At 37.5% G+C, this 16,729-nt stretch overlaps 1 protein-coding gene across 1 annotated transcript in view; it reads left to right on the top strand.

Moving 5' to 3' along the window:
• F5 (coagulation factor V) overlaps positions 1-16,729 on the top strand; it is a 72,276-nt gene that overhangs the window by 23,504 nt on the left and 32,043 nt on the right. The window contains exons 4-8 of the mRNA XM_034666705.1: positions 981-1,193; positions 2,885-3,028; positions 6,008-6,229; positions 7,527-7,692; positions 15,931-16,108. Of these exons, the coding sequence (XP_034522596.1) occupies positions 981-1,193; positions 2,885-3,028; positions 6,008-6,229; positions 7,527-7,692; positions 15,931-16,108 (923 nt within the window). The remainder of the gene's footprint in view (positions 1-980; positions 1,194-2,884; positions 3,029-6,007; positions 6,230-7,526; positions 7,693-15,930; positions 16,109-16,729) is intronic.

The following is a 16,729-nucleotide window of genomic DNA, read 5'->3' as shown; positions in this document are numbered from 1 at the left end:
GGATTTTATTGGATGCAACTTCAATAAAGATGATGAAGGGAGGGAGGGAGGCAGAAAGAGAGGAAGGGAGGAAATAGGAAAAGAGAATGGGAGGAAAGAAATTAATCATTTGTTTTCAAAAAGTACAATCACTTCAGTAAGAAGAGTTTCCACGAACACTTCACCCCATCGTGTAAAACATTTGATCCCTTTTCTCTGATCCTTGTTGTCTGCCCATGTCTCCACTCTGATGGTCTCCCTTTCAACGTCAAATGTATAAAGCTGTTGTATCAAAGGAAGGTAAATGCATCCCAAGAGAAATTCCTGCACCAGCTGATGATAGTGGATTAGGTGGACCCACCTAATTAAATGAGGCATGGCTCACACATTTGGCTGCCCATAGCCCTGACCTCTCCCCTTCCTGACCTCACTTGCTCCATCTCTAGCCACATCTTTGTGTTGTTGAAATCCCACCCAAGAGTCTGCACTTCTTTTAATCTTCAGCATCTCAGTTCCGTCTCTTCAACAAGGGAGACCAACTTCTATATCCTCCTTCTCTCCCACCAGTCAGGACAGCCAGGGTATATAAGGAGGTGTTAATGGTGGGTCTTCAGTTAAATGGAAGATATCTTGTCAAGCACTGTAGAGAAAATAGAAATAAAACCCATTCTCATACCCCGAGATGATTTACTGATCAAAGGGGATTTAGCTCTCTGATTATATTTAAATAATAATCATTTAGGTACCCTGGAAAATTAACTTTCTAAACCTTAACAAATATACTAGTAGGTTTCTTATTCACTTAGGATCACCATAGACCAAAGCCCTTATAATTGCATAGACCCAGAAGTAGGTATATGTGAATCTTTCCAAATAATGAAGGTTCACTATAGAAAGGCGTATATACCTCTATAGACATCTTATGTTCCCCCAGATTGGAGGATGATGAAAAAGTGGTCCTCAGTGACTGTCCAGATGTTTTCATGGCTCTTCTTTACCAGGTGCTTCTTACTCTGACCACACATTCCCTGTGGAGAAGATGGATGATGCCATACCTCCAGGCCAGGAATACACCTACGAGTGGAAGATCAGTGAAGACAGCGGGCCCACACACAATGACCCCCCATGCCTTACACACATCTATTACTCCTATGAAAATTTGATACAGGACTTCAACTCCGGGCTGATTGGACCTCTGCTTATTTGTAAGAAAGGTAAAAAAAAAAAAAAAAAAAAAGAAAAGAAAGAAAAAGAAAAAGAGGAACAATGAAGATTGAAATGGTAAGATGTACTATAACGGAATGAGGCTTGGGAGAATCTTGGAACCTTTTTGTAAATCAAACAAAGGGAGAAGTACAGAAACCAGATCCTTGCCTGACATTGGTATTTAAGGGTTGGAATCTTCCTGTTTTTTCTAATCCTTCCTTTTTCCCAGTCCTGGGAGACTCTCCCAAGTAAATCCCTATCTGAGAGTATGTTCTGGTATCAGGCCCATATGATCTGTAACATTTACCTCAAGGCCAAGTCTTTTTGAAAGTATACAGCAGCCTCTATATTGCTGAGGGTACTTGGAAAGAACTTTCACTAACATAATTGAGATTCAGGTTGGTAATTTGGTATACAAACATTCAAAATTCCAGCTTCCTTTCTTATAAACAAGCTGGACACTGGGTGGCAGATTTCAAACATTCAATTGACTTTATAAAAAAATTTCATTGGCTGGGCTTGGGAGCAAGAATGAATTTTCATTTTACCCCAAATAATTCAGCCCCTCTTTCATTAAAACAATAAACAATCACAATAAACTACACTGTGGGAAATAATGTGATGGATTCACCCTCTCTGTACATACACACATACCATGTATACATACATTCCTAACTCATTTATTCACTACACAAATACACATTTTCATTGCCTCGTATATAAAAGATACTGTGATGACCCTGAAAAAAGTTCAAATTTATAAAAAGCTTTTATTTCATTTTACTTTGATTTACTGTCAGCTGCCTTTCTCAGCTGTGAGAATGGGTTAATCTTGACCTCAGCAAATTCTCTAATACCTCATTACATGTATAAGCAAGATGGCGGTATGAAACTTAGAGTGTAATTTGCCAGCTGAACTGAAATACCTGTTCATTGGCCTGTTGAGACCAGAGGAAATGAGTACTTTCACTAAAGCCTTGACAGTCACCAGATATTTTTTCCTTGTGCCTGATCAAGTTTACCTTTAAATCCCCATTCCTCAAGGCTAAGAGGTGTCAGAGAAAATACTTACTGTGGCACCAGGATTTTAATAAGCCCCCTATCATTATTACTTGATAAAGATGCTATTTTTTAAAGATTTATTTATTGGGGGCCCTGGGTGGCTCAGTCAGTTAAGTGTCTGCCTCTGGCTCAGGGCGTGATCCCAAGGTCCTGGGATTGAGTCCCACATTGGGTTCCCTGTTCAGCAGGGAGCCTGCTTCTTCCTCTCCCACTCCCCCTGCCTGTGCTCTCTCTCTGTCTGTTAAATAAATAAATAAAATCTTTAAAAATAAATAAATAAAGATAAATAAATAAAGGTTTATTTATTTATTTCTGAGAGAGAGTGTGTGCACATTGGGGGAGGGGCAGAGGGAGAGGGAGGGAGACTCTCAGGCAGATTCTGTGCTGAGTGTGGAGCTGCCCAATGAGGGGCTTGATCTCAGGACCCTGAGATCATGACCTGAGCCAAAATCAAGAGTCAGCTGCTTAACTAAATGAGTCACTTGGGGACCCCAAGGTATTATTTTTTAAAATAAGAACTTCTTAAAGTTATCATTATGATTGACTGCTTACTTTAAATTTTTTTTGCTATCTGGGAATACCTAGTGAGACTCTTCTGTCTGGGATGCTATTAAAAAGCACGTCTTTTCTTTCACAGGCACCCTCACTGAGGATGGGATTCAGAAGATGTTTGACAAGCAACATGTGCTGATGTTTGCCGTGTTTGATGAAAGCAAGAGCTGGAGCCAGTCATCATCTTTAATGTACACGGTCAATGGCTATGTGAATGGGACGATGCCAGGTAACACATGGGCTGCATGCTATCCAACTACAGCGGAATCATCAGGGCCTTTGGTCCTACTGCTTTCCTCAAAGTCCTACAGAGGTTGACCAAACTCATACTGTTTTTCAACTCCTAATCAGAAAGATAACCTAATCCGCTTCAATGTTTCTCAAGATTCCATCATCTGTTTTTTGTTTTGTTTTGTTTTTTGGTTTTTTTTTGTTAATACTATTTTATTGAACCCGATATATCCAGAATGTTATCATTTTAACATGAGATCAATATAAACAAGTGTTAGTGAGATGGTTTACATTCTTTCTCATTATACTAAATCTCTGAAATTCCGCACGCGTTTTACCCTGATAGCACACCTCATTCCGTGTTCAGTAAGTGACAACCCTCTTGGACATGCAGCTCTAGACTTTGAACTAATGGTGTCATAAAGGGTTAACACCACCCCCCCAGGGGGGTGACTTAGGTATTTTGAGGGTAAAATATATAGATGGTGCATGTGCGCAAAGGCTGCCATACTTGGACTCTTGATTCATGAGAAGCTTTCAGAAGAGAGCCAAGAAAGCATTTCTAGAACATTCTTCAGAAGAGTGTATTATTATCATTTGCCAAATTCATGGCTGTTCACTTGTCAAAATATTTTTTTGAGAAAAGATGCATATATGGAGAATTCTTTTCTTTCTTTTTTCTTTTTCAAATTTTTATTTAAATTCAATTAACATATAATGTGTTATTGGTTTCAGAGGTACAGGTCAGTGATTCATCAGTCTCCTAAAGAGAAAGAGCGTGCAGTTTAATATATTGGATATTAGTATCAGAGCAGGTTTCACCTTGCCCTGTGCCTCTAGGAAGATCTCCAAGATACTAGCTCAGTCTCCTTCAGTGCGTTCTGTGGTCCCTGCTGCATGGTGACCATGCCTTCTTTCACAGAGAAAGCCCTACCAAATAAAAAATGCAAGGTCAATCCCTAGCAGGAAGGATCAACAGAAAAAATGCAAGGAAGACACTTACCGTGAAGATGAAATGAATAGATTAGTAGAAATACCCCACATACAAAAATACTATGAGCATTTCAAAAGACGGTAGATGAGTAACATCCAATGGCATGCAGGATGTTGTCTCTTTCCATTTGCATGGAGGCTCCTGTGGAAAAGCAAAATCACAGCAACTGTTAAGAGAAAGAAAAACAATAAAACTGACTCCCATCCAGACTTCTTCCATCTCTCTGATAGAAGTGACTTAGAACTAAGATCCTGAGGGAACAGAATGGAAAAATGAAAACATTATTTTATTAAATAATTCCATACTTCAGAACACTAAGGTTCGCAGAGGTCATTCTCTGTATCTGAAAATCACAAGTGGCTTTCCTTACTACAAACAAAACTTGTCAAAAGTTGAGATCTGGACATCTCTTTTAAATTGTAATCTATTTCATTTGGCTCTACCTTCCCACCTGGGCTATTACAGATGTACCCAGCTGACTGCTTTTGATTCAGAGTTCCAAGACTCAGTCAACTGACCTGTCTTAGGAGATCTGAGTTCAAGCCTTGCTCACTTCTCTAGCTTAGTATGGTCCTTGGATGTTTATTGTTTCAATGTGCCTATCTACAAAAATGGATTTACATTTATCCTGGTGCAGACGGTGTTTAGGAATTTTTTTTACATATAAAATAGCATTGCCAGTGTTATAATCCTTAGAGGGGAGTGGTTAAAGAGACATCGTATCTGTGTTCTGGCAGAGTGAATCATCTGTAAATTTAAAAAAGACAAATGAAAGCAAGTCATATGCAAAAAATTAGTAACTTGGTCAGTGCACAGAGCCTATGAATTTAAAGTCAAAAAAGACAGAGTAGTTGGGGCTTAAGAGAGGCAGGATAGGGGGCTGTTGTTAGTAGAAACAGAAGAGTTAATGCTGTACAATTGCCTTATGGAGCAGGGTAAATTAAATAAATATGATAAATGCTAATGCAGATAGATTAAATGCTTAATTCAGCATACGCATTTATTTGGGGTAGATAAATACTTTCATCAAAACCTCCTACCTTCTTGCTCCTTGTTCGCAGGTTCTAGCTTCTTGTTCTCACCCATGACCTAGGAATCCCTGCCAGGTTATAATGGACTCCTAAAAAATACAAGCCCCTCAGCCTCTCTGTGGGTAAGGGACTGATTCAGCCCCATGATTGTAGTATCTAGTGATTATGAATCTGAAATTTAAAACCCAAGCCAAGGATTAAAGCCAGGGTTGGACTCTCCCACAGAGCAAATTAGCATTTTCCTAGTTACTGTGAGAACAAAGAAGGAGCAAAACGCAGCGTTTATTCTCAGTTTTCATTACTTCATCCATGAAATGTTCCTAGTGTCCTAGCACAATGAACACTTGTCCACTGCATTTGAGGAGAGCCTATATCCCACGGAGTAAGTTGCTGTCTCGTCATTTAAACAATCAACAAGAGGTTAAAGAAGCAGTTGAAAACCCTTACAGCATCTTCACACCTTCCTCTTAGGCAAAGCTTTGACCTCTAACCAGCTGAGAGGATTAACCCCTGAACTCAGCTGTATTGGAGGCTCTGGTGATTCCTTCCAGCTGAGCCCTAATTGGTTCTAGAATGACCAGCTGCCCAGGCTTTCAGATGGCTTTCCCAGTTTGAACGCTGAAAGTCTTGCATCCTGGGAAACTCCTCAGTCCCTCCCTGGTGGACCAGTAGTTTCCCTCCTTGGCCTAATCCCTTAGGAATCCTTATGTTTCTGAACCAACTTTCCTCATCTCTGGGCTCTATTCTTATCTCTAGAGCACCACTCATTGCAATGACTGCTTGTTTGCCCATCACCCAGACGTCTGCTTTGCTAGGGCAGGAACCACAGTTGGAGTGTCTCTACCCCCAGAAACAATGCTTGATGCATGGCGGTGCTCAATACATATCCGGTGAGTGAATTTTTATTACAGAGTGCTGAATGCCTGTTTCACTCACCATCTCTCCCTCTCAGATATCACAGTTTGTGCCCATGACCACGTCAGCTGGCATCTGATTGGAATGAGCTCTGGGCCAGAGCTGTTCTCCATTCATTTCAACGGCCAGGTCTTGGAGCAGAATCATCATAAGATCTCAGCTATCACCCTTGTCAGTGCTACGTCCACTACAGCAAACATGACTATGAGCCCACAGGGAAAGTGGATCATATCTTCTCTCATCCCAAGACATTTTCAAGGTAAGAAATTCTTCTAGCAGTTTGGCTTGTGAATATAGGATATTTTCTTCCCAAGCACCAACCCCCTCAATTCTCCTTTGCCCCTTCAAGCCACCCATGCTCTAGACATACATGCCTAGTCCTGAGAACAGAATTTCATTATTCTGCCCTTAGACTTATAACACATTTGTTGGGATAGAGGAAGTGGAGAAATTGACAAAGGTTTTTTAAAATGAAGCAAAAGCTGAAAAAGGGTCTACTTCCTCAAAAGGAGAAAAAGGGAAGGAAGTAAATGCATAGATAGAGATATTCCTCTTTAGGCCCTTTAGTATTGAGCTAAAGAAAAAACCTAAGTGCTAGAACAAATCAAACATCTGCAAATTTATGGAAGCACTAAGTTACAGAAAGCGCAAAAGATTTAACATGGAAAGATTATCCTTTATAACAATATGAACAGAAAGCCTGGCACAAAGAGGAACCCAACAGATGTATGTCGAATAGAAAAAACATAGTATTTAACTAGCTGAGGAGTGAACTTTAAAGAACATTGCTAAGTTTTGGTGGGAAAAAAAATCAGCCCAGGATGTTATGTGGTATCATGTAAACAAAATAACTAATTGTTCTATTACACATTGTTGCTTTAAAACTGTTGGGAAGAGGGTCTCTGTAAACAGAGGCCAAAATATAAGTAAATGATACCACTATAGGAAATTATTTTCTTACCAAAACAATGTATATAGAAGCCAGACACATAAGAAAGAGGCACTTTGATGAGACCATTCTGTTTCCTGTTCACACTGAGCGGTCAAAATTATATTTGTAATCATGAAATTGTCACAATACCCTTGGAAGATAGAGTCCCCAATAATAATAAAACAACAGCAACAAAACTAATGATGTTATTGACGTTTAAGCACTCTGTATATTAACTTATCTAATTTTTAACAATTTTATACAATATGTATTATTATTATCTCCATTTTACAAAGAAACCGATGACAGGAAAAATGAGAAATCAACAGGACTTAAGTCATAACATTTTAAGGATCTGGAAATTACATTTTTTTCCTCTGAAAGAAACAAAGGAAATCTTTTCATGTTTTTTCCCTAACCCATCCTCTCTTTCCTTTGCTTTCTATTCTTGCCCCTTTCTCTACAACACTAAAAGAGCTGCGGACCAAAATGTTCAGAAGTTGCCTGAGCAGTACTTTCACTGTTATTATTTAAACCTTGCACAAATTTATTTAAAAGATAAGCATTTTGACCAGCTGTCATTTCTTCTCTCAAATTCTCGCACTGCCTTCGTATTCTAATTCAGCTGGGATGCAGGCTTACATAGACATTAAAAACTGTGCGAAGAAAACCAGGAATCCTAAGAAACTAACTCGTGACCAGAGGCGGCACATGAAGAGGTGGGAATACTTCATTGCTGCGGAGGAAGTCATTTGGGACTATGCACCAATAATACCAGCGAATATGGACAAGTGAGTTTGGGGGTTCTTACCACTGTGTGAAGGTTTGGGGGTCTTAGATGCATGGGGTGAAATGCCGTGAGTTGACAGCTCTCGAGGGTATACATGTATTGGATTCAGGTCTTTTTGTCCAAATCAATCTGGAATTACTCTAAACTCACCGTGCGAACTCAGCGGCATAAGAGTAGTAATAGTAGTAGTAGTAGTAATAGTAGTATTGGTAGCGGAAGCAGCAGCAATAGTATTACCAGTAATAGCAGCTGCCACTTGTTGGATGCTTGCTATTGCCAAGCACTGTGTGAAACATTTTACATGAGTTTTATTTTAACTCTCCAAGTTAGAAACAGCTTTTATTTATTTTGTAGATTAGAAAAGATGTCAGAGAAAATAAGAACTTTGGAAATTCAAATAACTCATCACTTGAAAAATACTCAAGCTCACTCACAACAGAAAGAGAAGTGCAAATGAAACTCCACTGAGATACTAGTTTCCACCTCTCAGACTCACAAGTCCCAGTGACATAATCTGTTGGCAAGGCTGTAGGAAACAAGCACTGTCATACATTGGTGGTGGAAGAGTAATTTGATACAGCCATTCAAGAGGATGATTTGACGATATGTATCACAATTACACATGCATATGCTCACAGTTATAAATGCATATCTGCTCTGACCCAGCAATCTTACTCCAGTAATTCACTATGTAGATATACTTGTTCACCTGTGAAATGATGTATATATTGGATATTCATTGCTGCACTGTGAGTAGTAGCAAAGGTTTGGAAACAACCCAACATGTCCATCAATAGGAAATTAGCTTAGTAAATATGGCACATCTTTATGATGGAATACTATGCATCTGTTTTCAAAAGAGGATGTAAACACTCTCTATGTACTAATATAAAAAGTTCTCCAAGATATGTTGTTTGATTCAGAAGACAAGGTAGGAAAAAATGGTGGAATGGGAGGTCCCCTGCTCATATCCCTCCACAGCAATAGTAATTTGACAGCTACCCACAAACAAAAGTACTTCTGTGAGAGCTTTGGGATCCAGGCAGGAATCTGAGAAATTCCAAGATCTTCCCAAAGGAAGCCAAGACCAAGAGGGATATTTTGAGAAGACACATCACGCTCAGGTGGCAGATTCACTGATGGTGCTTCCAGCTACAAACTTGGGAACAGTCTTGTCCCATTATGGACTCAGCTACAGCCCCAGTTGGCCTTGGCCTTGACACCAGCATCATTCCCTAAAGGACCCAGGAGAAGTCATACCTGTCCATGACCATGGAGGGTGGCCCACAGACCTTGGTCTGAGTATGGATCTTAAAGTGGCCCTGTAACCAGCTCAAGCCCTGGAATAGTCCTGCCAGCTCAGGGACTTTTGGGGAGTCACACCCATCCATGCCCCAGGAGGCTGGTCTGCAGACCTCAGTCCCACAGCAGATCTTGAAGCATCACTGTAACCCAGCTCCAGCTCTCCCAACTGCAGTCTTGCCCACCCAGGGATGTACCCAATGACCTGGTGGGAACCTTTTCAAGGACCAGATGGGAGCCACACCCATCAAAAAAAAAAAAAACTAATAACAGCCCTGCCATTTGCAAACTCAACTTTGACCTTGAAATAAGCCACTATCCCAGCATTAGCTCTACTGACCAAGGTCCTAGAGGCAGTCACATCTGCCCAGAGACCAGACAGGATCCATGCCCACCTGAGCCCCTGGTAAAAGGCCCACCAACCACAGTTGCTGCTATAGGCTCAGAAGCAGCCACATGACGTGGTTCCAACTTCACTCAACTGTGATCACAGAGGCAATCCCAGCACCCCAGAGACTTGACCGGAGAAGGTCTTTACCTGACAAAATCAGTCAGTAAAGCCTGGAAGAGGATGTTTGCTCCTTCAAATGTGCATGAATCACAAAAAGTCAGGCAAATATGACACCACCAAAGGAAACTAATAAAGCTCAGATAGCCAATGTGAAAGAATTAGAGATCTACAAATTGGCAAAAAAAAATCAAAATAATCATCTTAAGGAAGGTCAGTGAGGTGCAAGAGGACAAATAGGTAATGAAATGAAATCAGGAAAACAATGTATAAATAAAATAAATGTTGTAACAAATCAATAAAAACCATAAAAAATAACCAAACAGAGAACCTGAAACTGAAGGGTATAATGACAGAACTAAAAAATTCAATAGAGAACTTCAATAGCAGACTTGATCATGCAGAAGAAAGATTCAGCAAACTCAAAGATAGGTAATTTGAAATTATTCAGTTGCAGAGACAAAAAGGGAAAAAAAGAATGGAAAAGAGTGAAGAAAGCTTGCATTACCTATATTTACCATCAAAAGAATTAATATATGCATTATGAGAGTCCCAAAAGGAGAAGAAATGAAGGGGCAGAAAGCTTATATACAGATAATGACTAAAAACTTCCTGAATCTTGGGAGGGTTATAGATACACAGATTCATGAAGCTCAAAGGACTCCAAGCAAGATCTACTCAAAGATTATCCTGAGATACATGATAATCAAACTGTCAAAAGTCAAAGACAAAGTGAGAATCCTAAAAGTAGCAAGAGATAAGCAACTTGTCATATACAAGGGGATCCCCATAAGACTATCCACAGATTTTTCAGAAGAAACCTTGTAGTCTAGGAGAGTATGGGATGATATACTCAAGGTGCTGCAAGGGAAAAAAAAAACCCTCTGCCAACAAAGAATAGTATATTATACCCAGCAGAGCTTTTCTTCAGAAGTGAAGAGATTTCTTCAGAAGTGAAGAGACAGTCCAAAGAAAAGCTGAGGGAATTCGACATCACTAGGGCTGCTTTACAAGAAATGCTAAAGAGAATTCTTCAAGTTGAAATGAAAGGACAGTAAGTAACATGAGAACATGAAAGTATAAAAGTTTGTAAAGGTAAATATATAGTCAAATTCAGAATACTTTAACGCTGTAATGGTGGTACATAATGACTTCTAACTCTAGTTAAATTTTTTTAAAAACATTAAAATAAAAGTCTAAAGACAAAAGTATTAAAATCACCAAGCTAAAATACTTTGTAAATGGATATACAACATAAAAAGATGTAAAGTGTGGCATCAATAGCACAAATTGGGAGGGAGTCGTAATAGTGTAGAAATTTTTATCCAATTGAATTTCAGTTGTCATCACCTTAAAATGAACTGTTAGAACTATAAGATGTTTTATGTAAGCCTCATGGTAACCACAAAGCAAAAACTTCTACCTTGAGTAGATACACAAAAGATAAAGGAATAAAAACATCAACAAGTAACAAGGAAAATAGCAACAGAGGAAGAAGGGAACAAAAGAACCACAAAAAAAGTCAGAAAACAACAAAATAGCAATAGTAAGCCCTTACCTATCAATGCTTATTCTAAATGTAAATGGATTAAATTCTCCAATCAAAAGATAACAGAATAGCCAGATAGATAAAAAACTAAGATCTAACAATGTACTGTCTACAAGGGACTCACTTTAGCTTTAAGGACATACATGGGTTAAAAGTAAAGGGATAAAAAAATTTTCCATGCAAATGGTAACCAAAGGAGAACAGGAATGGCTATACTTATATAAGACAAAATAGACTTTAAGTCAAACTATCATAAGAGACAAGGTCACTATATGATAAAGGGGTTAATTTATCAAGTGGTTATAACAATTATAAATATATATGCCCCTAATATTGGACCACCTAAATATATGAAGTAGATATTAACAGAACTGAATGGAGAAATAGACAACAATACAATATTAGTGGGGGATTTAAATGCCTCACTTTAAACAATAGGTAAATCATCCAGACATAAAATCAATAAGGAAATAGTGGAATTGAATAATACTATAGACCAAGTGGACTTAATAGACATGTAAAGAACAATCCATCCAACAGCGGCAGAGTACATATTCTTCTCAAGTGCACATGAAATATTCTCTAGGATACATCATATGTTAGGCCACAAAATAAGTCTTAACAAAATCAAGTGTCTTTTCTGACCACAGTGGTAAGAAGCTAGAAATCAATAACAAAAAGGAAATTGGAAATTTCACAAATATTTGGAAATTAAACACACTTTCCATCATGGTCAAAAAGAAATCTAATGGGAAATCAAAAAAAATATCATGAGACAAGTGAAAATGGAAACACAACATACAAAAACTTTGGAATACAGCAAAAACAGTTATGAGAGAAGTTGATAGAAATAAATGCCTACATTAGAAAACAAAGAAAGTTCCCAAGTAAACAACCTAACTTTATGCCTCAAGGAAATAGGGGAGGGGAAAGAGCAAACTAAACCCAAAGTTAGCAGAAGGAATGAAATAAAGATTAGAGGAAAAATAAATGACATAGACATTGGAAAAACAATAGAAAAGATCAACATAACCGTGAGCTGGTTTTTTGAAAAGATAAGCCAAACTGACAAAACTTTAGCTAAACTAACCAAGGAAAGAGAGGACTCAAATAGTTAAAATTATAACTGAAAGAGGAGACATTACAATTGATGTCACAGAAATGCAAAGAATCTTGAGAGACTACTATAAATGATGATATGCTAACAGATTGGATAGTCTAGAATAAATGGATAATTTCCTAGAAATATACACCCTACCCAGACTGAATCATAAAGAAATAGAACATCCAAACAGACTTCTTACCAAGTAAGAAGATTGAATCAGTTATCAAAAATCTCCAAAGAAAAGCCCAGAATTACATGGCTTCATAGGCTAATTATATCAAGCGTTAAAGAGCTAACACTAATCTTCAAATTCTTCCAAAATATTGAAGAGGAGGGAACACTTCCAAACTTATTTTACAAGGCCAGCATTATCCCCACGCCAAAGCCAGATAAGGACAATACAAGAAAAGAAAATGACGGCCCAATATCCTTGTTGAACACGGAAACAAAAATTCTCACCAAAATATTAGCAAACCAAATACACAGCACATTAAAGTGATCATACACCATGATCAAGTGAGATTATCTCTGGGATGCGTGGATTTTTCACCATGCACAAATCAATAAATGTGATATGCCACATCAACAAAATGAAGCCTAAAAGTCATGATAGCAACCCAGGTGATGCAGAAGTAATTGACAAAATTCAACATCTTTTCATGATAAAAACTCTCAACAAGTTAGGTATAGAAGAAATGTATCTCAACATAATAAAAGCCATAAGCGACAAACCCAAAGTTAGCATCATACTCAAAGAAAGCTATTCCTCTAAGATCAGGAACAAGATAAGAGTGCCATTTTTAGTCAACATAGTGCTAGAAATCCCAGCCAGAATAATCAGGCCAGAAAAAAGAAATAAAAGACATCCAAATTGGTAAGGAAAAAGTAAAATCATCTCTCTTTGCAGATGATATGATTTTATATATAGAAAACCCTTAAGACTCCACCAAAAATCTATTAGAACTAATGAAAGAATGTGGTAAGTTGCAGGATATGAAATCGACATATAAAAATCAGCTGCACTTATTAAACTAACAACAATCTATCCAAAACAGAAATGAAGAAAACAATCCCATTTCGATAGAATTAAAAATAATAAAATGCTTAAGGCACAAATTTATCCAAGGTGGTGAAAGATCTAAGATCCATACACCAAAAACTATAAGATATTGATGAAAGAAAATGAAGAAGAGACAACCAAATAGAAAGATGCTCCAAACTGTGTTACAAAGCTAGAGCAATCAAACAGTATAATAAGGGCATAAAAACAGACACTTAGACCAAATAGAGAGCCCAGAAATAAACACATACATATATAGTCACTAATATTTGACAAGAGCACTAAAAATACACAATGGGGAAAATATAGTCTCTTCAATAATTAATGTTAGAAAAACTGGATATCCACATGCAAAAGAATGAAACTGGACCCTTAGCTTAGAGCATACACAAAAATTAACTTAAAATAGATTAAATATTTAAATGTAAGACCTGAAACCATAGAACTTCCAGGAGAAAAGGTAGGAGGAAAGCTCTTTGACACGTGTTTTCCCAATGATTTTTGTGGGTATAACACAAAAAGCACAGGCAACAACAACAAAAAAATAAACAAGTGGGCCTACATCAAAATAAAAAGTTTCTGTATAGCAAAAGAACTAATCAATAAAACAAAAAAGAAATCTATGGAATGAGGGAAAATATTTGCAAACTCTATCTCTAATAAGGTGTTGAAACCTAAAATTATATTTAAAAACTCGATGGGAAAAAAAAAAAACACACCTGATTTTAAAATGGGGAAAGGCGGTGCCTGACTGGCTCAATCAGTGGAGCATGGGACTCTTGATCTTGGGGTTGTGAGTTCAAGCCCCATGCTGGGTATAGAGAGTATTTGAAAATAAAAAATAATAAAACAAATTTTTTTAAAATGAGGAAAGGACCTAAACTGACATTTTTCCAAAGAAGATATACAAATGACAAATAGATAAATGAAAAGATGTTCAACATCCCTAGTCATTAGGGAAATACAAATCATATCCACAATGAGAACATCACCTTATACCTGTGAGGACGGCTACTACAAAAAAGAGGTAATCAGGGCTGGTGAGGGTATGAAGAAAATGGAATTCTGTACACTGTTGGTGAGAATAGAAATTGGTACAGCTATTATGGAAAGTAGTAAGAAGTTGCCTCCAAAAATTAAAAATAGAACTACCATATGATCCAGCAATTTCCCTTCTGAATATATATATATATCCAAAGGAATGAAATCAATATCTTAAAGAGATATCTGCATTCCCATGTCCATTGCAGCATTATTCACGATAGCTAAGAAATGGAAACAACGTGAGTGTCTGTTGATGGATGAATGGATATAGAAAATATCTCACACACACACACACACACACACACTGTAGAATATTACTCAGCCTTAAAAAAAGAAGGAAAGTCTGCCATTGAAAACAACGTGGTTGAACTTGCAGGACATCATGCTAAGACACATTCCAGACACAAACTGACAAATACTGGATGATCTCACTTATGTGTGGACCTAATTAAGTAGTATGGTGACTATACTTAACATTTTATACTTGAAATTTAAGTCTGTAGATCTTAAGTGTTTTCACCACAAAAAAAGAAAATGGTAACTAGGTGAGGTGATGGAAGTGTTAATTAGCTTAATTGTGGTAATCACATATATACATAGATAAATCATCATGTTGTACTTCTCAAATATATACAATTTTTATTTGTCAAAATCACCTCAATAAAGCTGGGAAAATGCAAAAAAAAAAGTCAGGGTGCCTTTGGTTAAAGGACTGAGCGTATAAGAATATTAGTATCTGCAAGTCATATTTCCATATTTATGCATAAAGATGCTCTGGAATTATACATATGAAATTAATGCAAGTGAATATTTAGAAAACACAGAGAAGGTCAGGGAGGTGGGGCTGATGGGAAAAAATGAGTGAGTGAGAGATTTCTATTGTAATCAAAATCATTGGACTGTATTTGCTCTTCAAAAAATTTGAGAAAAAGAGCTAAAAAGGAACTTGCTCAAGATTATATAATAATAACTGATGGAACTGAGATAAGATTCCAGGACTCTGGCAATAGCGTGTGCTTTTTATTGTGCAAAGTAAATGTAGAAAATGAGTAAATTCTATCATGGAACTTCTGTTTTTGCAAAACTAAGGCAGTAAAGAGGACCAGGAGGAAAAGTGCTTGTTGTACTGGGGGAGCTACAGAGGATGGGTGGAGGTGGTGGCTTTTTAGTTGGCACAAGGATTGGGTGGATGGTAGGAGCGTGAGCCCAACAGCACAGAACCATGACTAATAAAGATAGTCAAAGCTTCCTGGTGTGGGAACGTAACTTTCAGAGATTGAGAAATACCTGGGAAGTCAATAAAGTTACCATAAATGAAGTGATAACAAAGACTTGAGAAAAATTTGCAGTATGTCCTCTCCTTTTTTTTGGATAGACATTTTCCCAGGGACATCTCAGGTCTATGCTAGTGTCCAGAGTGACAGGAAGTTCTAAGTAGCTGTTTCTAACTACAACTTTATCAGTGATGGAGGAGACAAAGGTTTCCAGTTGTCCAGCTAGAGAGCAGATACTGGGACTTTGCAAACCACATTAAGAATTTTTTTTTTTTTAGAAAACTAATATTTTAGCTAATCCAAGAGCAGAACTTCTAAGCACAAGGATTTCCTCATCCTGTGGGGCCTTTACTTGAGCAAATGGTTTAATTTTTTTTTAAATTCATTTCACTTTAAGAAAATACAGATCTCTGCATTTGGATAATTTCTCAAACCAAATTGGAAAACATTATAAGAAGGTTGTCTACAAACAGTATCAAGATGAGTCTTTCACCAAACGTTTGGAGAATCCAAATATCAAAGAAGATGGGATCTTGGGCCCTATTATCAGAGCCCAGGTCAGAGACACACTCAAAGTAAGTAACAGAAATATAGAACCATGGGAGAAATTAAATAGGAAAGACGATAAGTACTGGTTATTTGTCTGTATTAAAAAGAAAAATATGTTCATGTACTTTTTGATTCAAATGCATCTTGAGTTTTTATGTAGTATTTGCTCTGATTTATAGCCTACCTCATAATACAAAGAATCGGAGACAATTTATCAAATTATAAAGGAATAAAGAGCCATTATAATTGAGGTGAAGGATAATATGGGGACAAAGAAAATAAAGCCATGGACAAGTATAATGAAACACACGCTATATGCTCCTATAAGTTGCCTACAAATTTTGTCCAAAGCTTTCTAACATCTGAGTAAAATATGTCAGGGCAAGATTCACAGTAGTCATAAAGAAAACTAATTTCCCTTGATACTGAGACCAATTTCTCCCACGGATCCTTAAGAAGAAGATGCTGTGTAATACAGTGGTTGTAATCCTTGATAGAATTCCTACAATTGGTATAATAATTAAGTTGCTGGGGCACCTGGGTGGCTCAGTCAGTTAAGCTCATGATGCTTCATTTTGGCTCAGGTCACAATTTCAGGGTCCTGAGATGGAGCCTGCATCGGTCTCCATGCTCAGCAGTGAGTCTGT

This window comes from Ailuropoda melanoleuca, chromosome 8 (assembly GCF_002007445.2).
Source record: "Ailuropoda melanoleuca isolate Jingjing chromosome 8, ASM200744v2, whole genome shotgun sequence".
NCBI classification, from domain to species: domain Eukaryota; kingdom Metazoa; phylum Chordata; class Mammalia; order Carnivora; family Ursidae; genus Ailuropoda; species Ailuropoda melanoleuca.
This window is presented reverse-complemented; position numbering and strand designations above follow the sequence as displayed.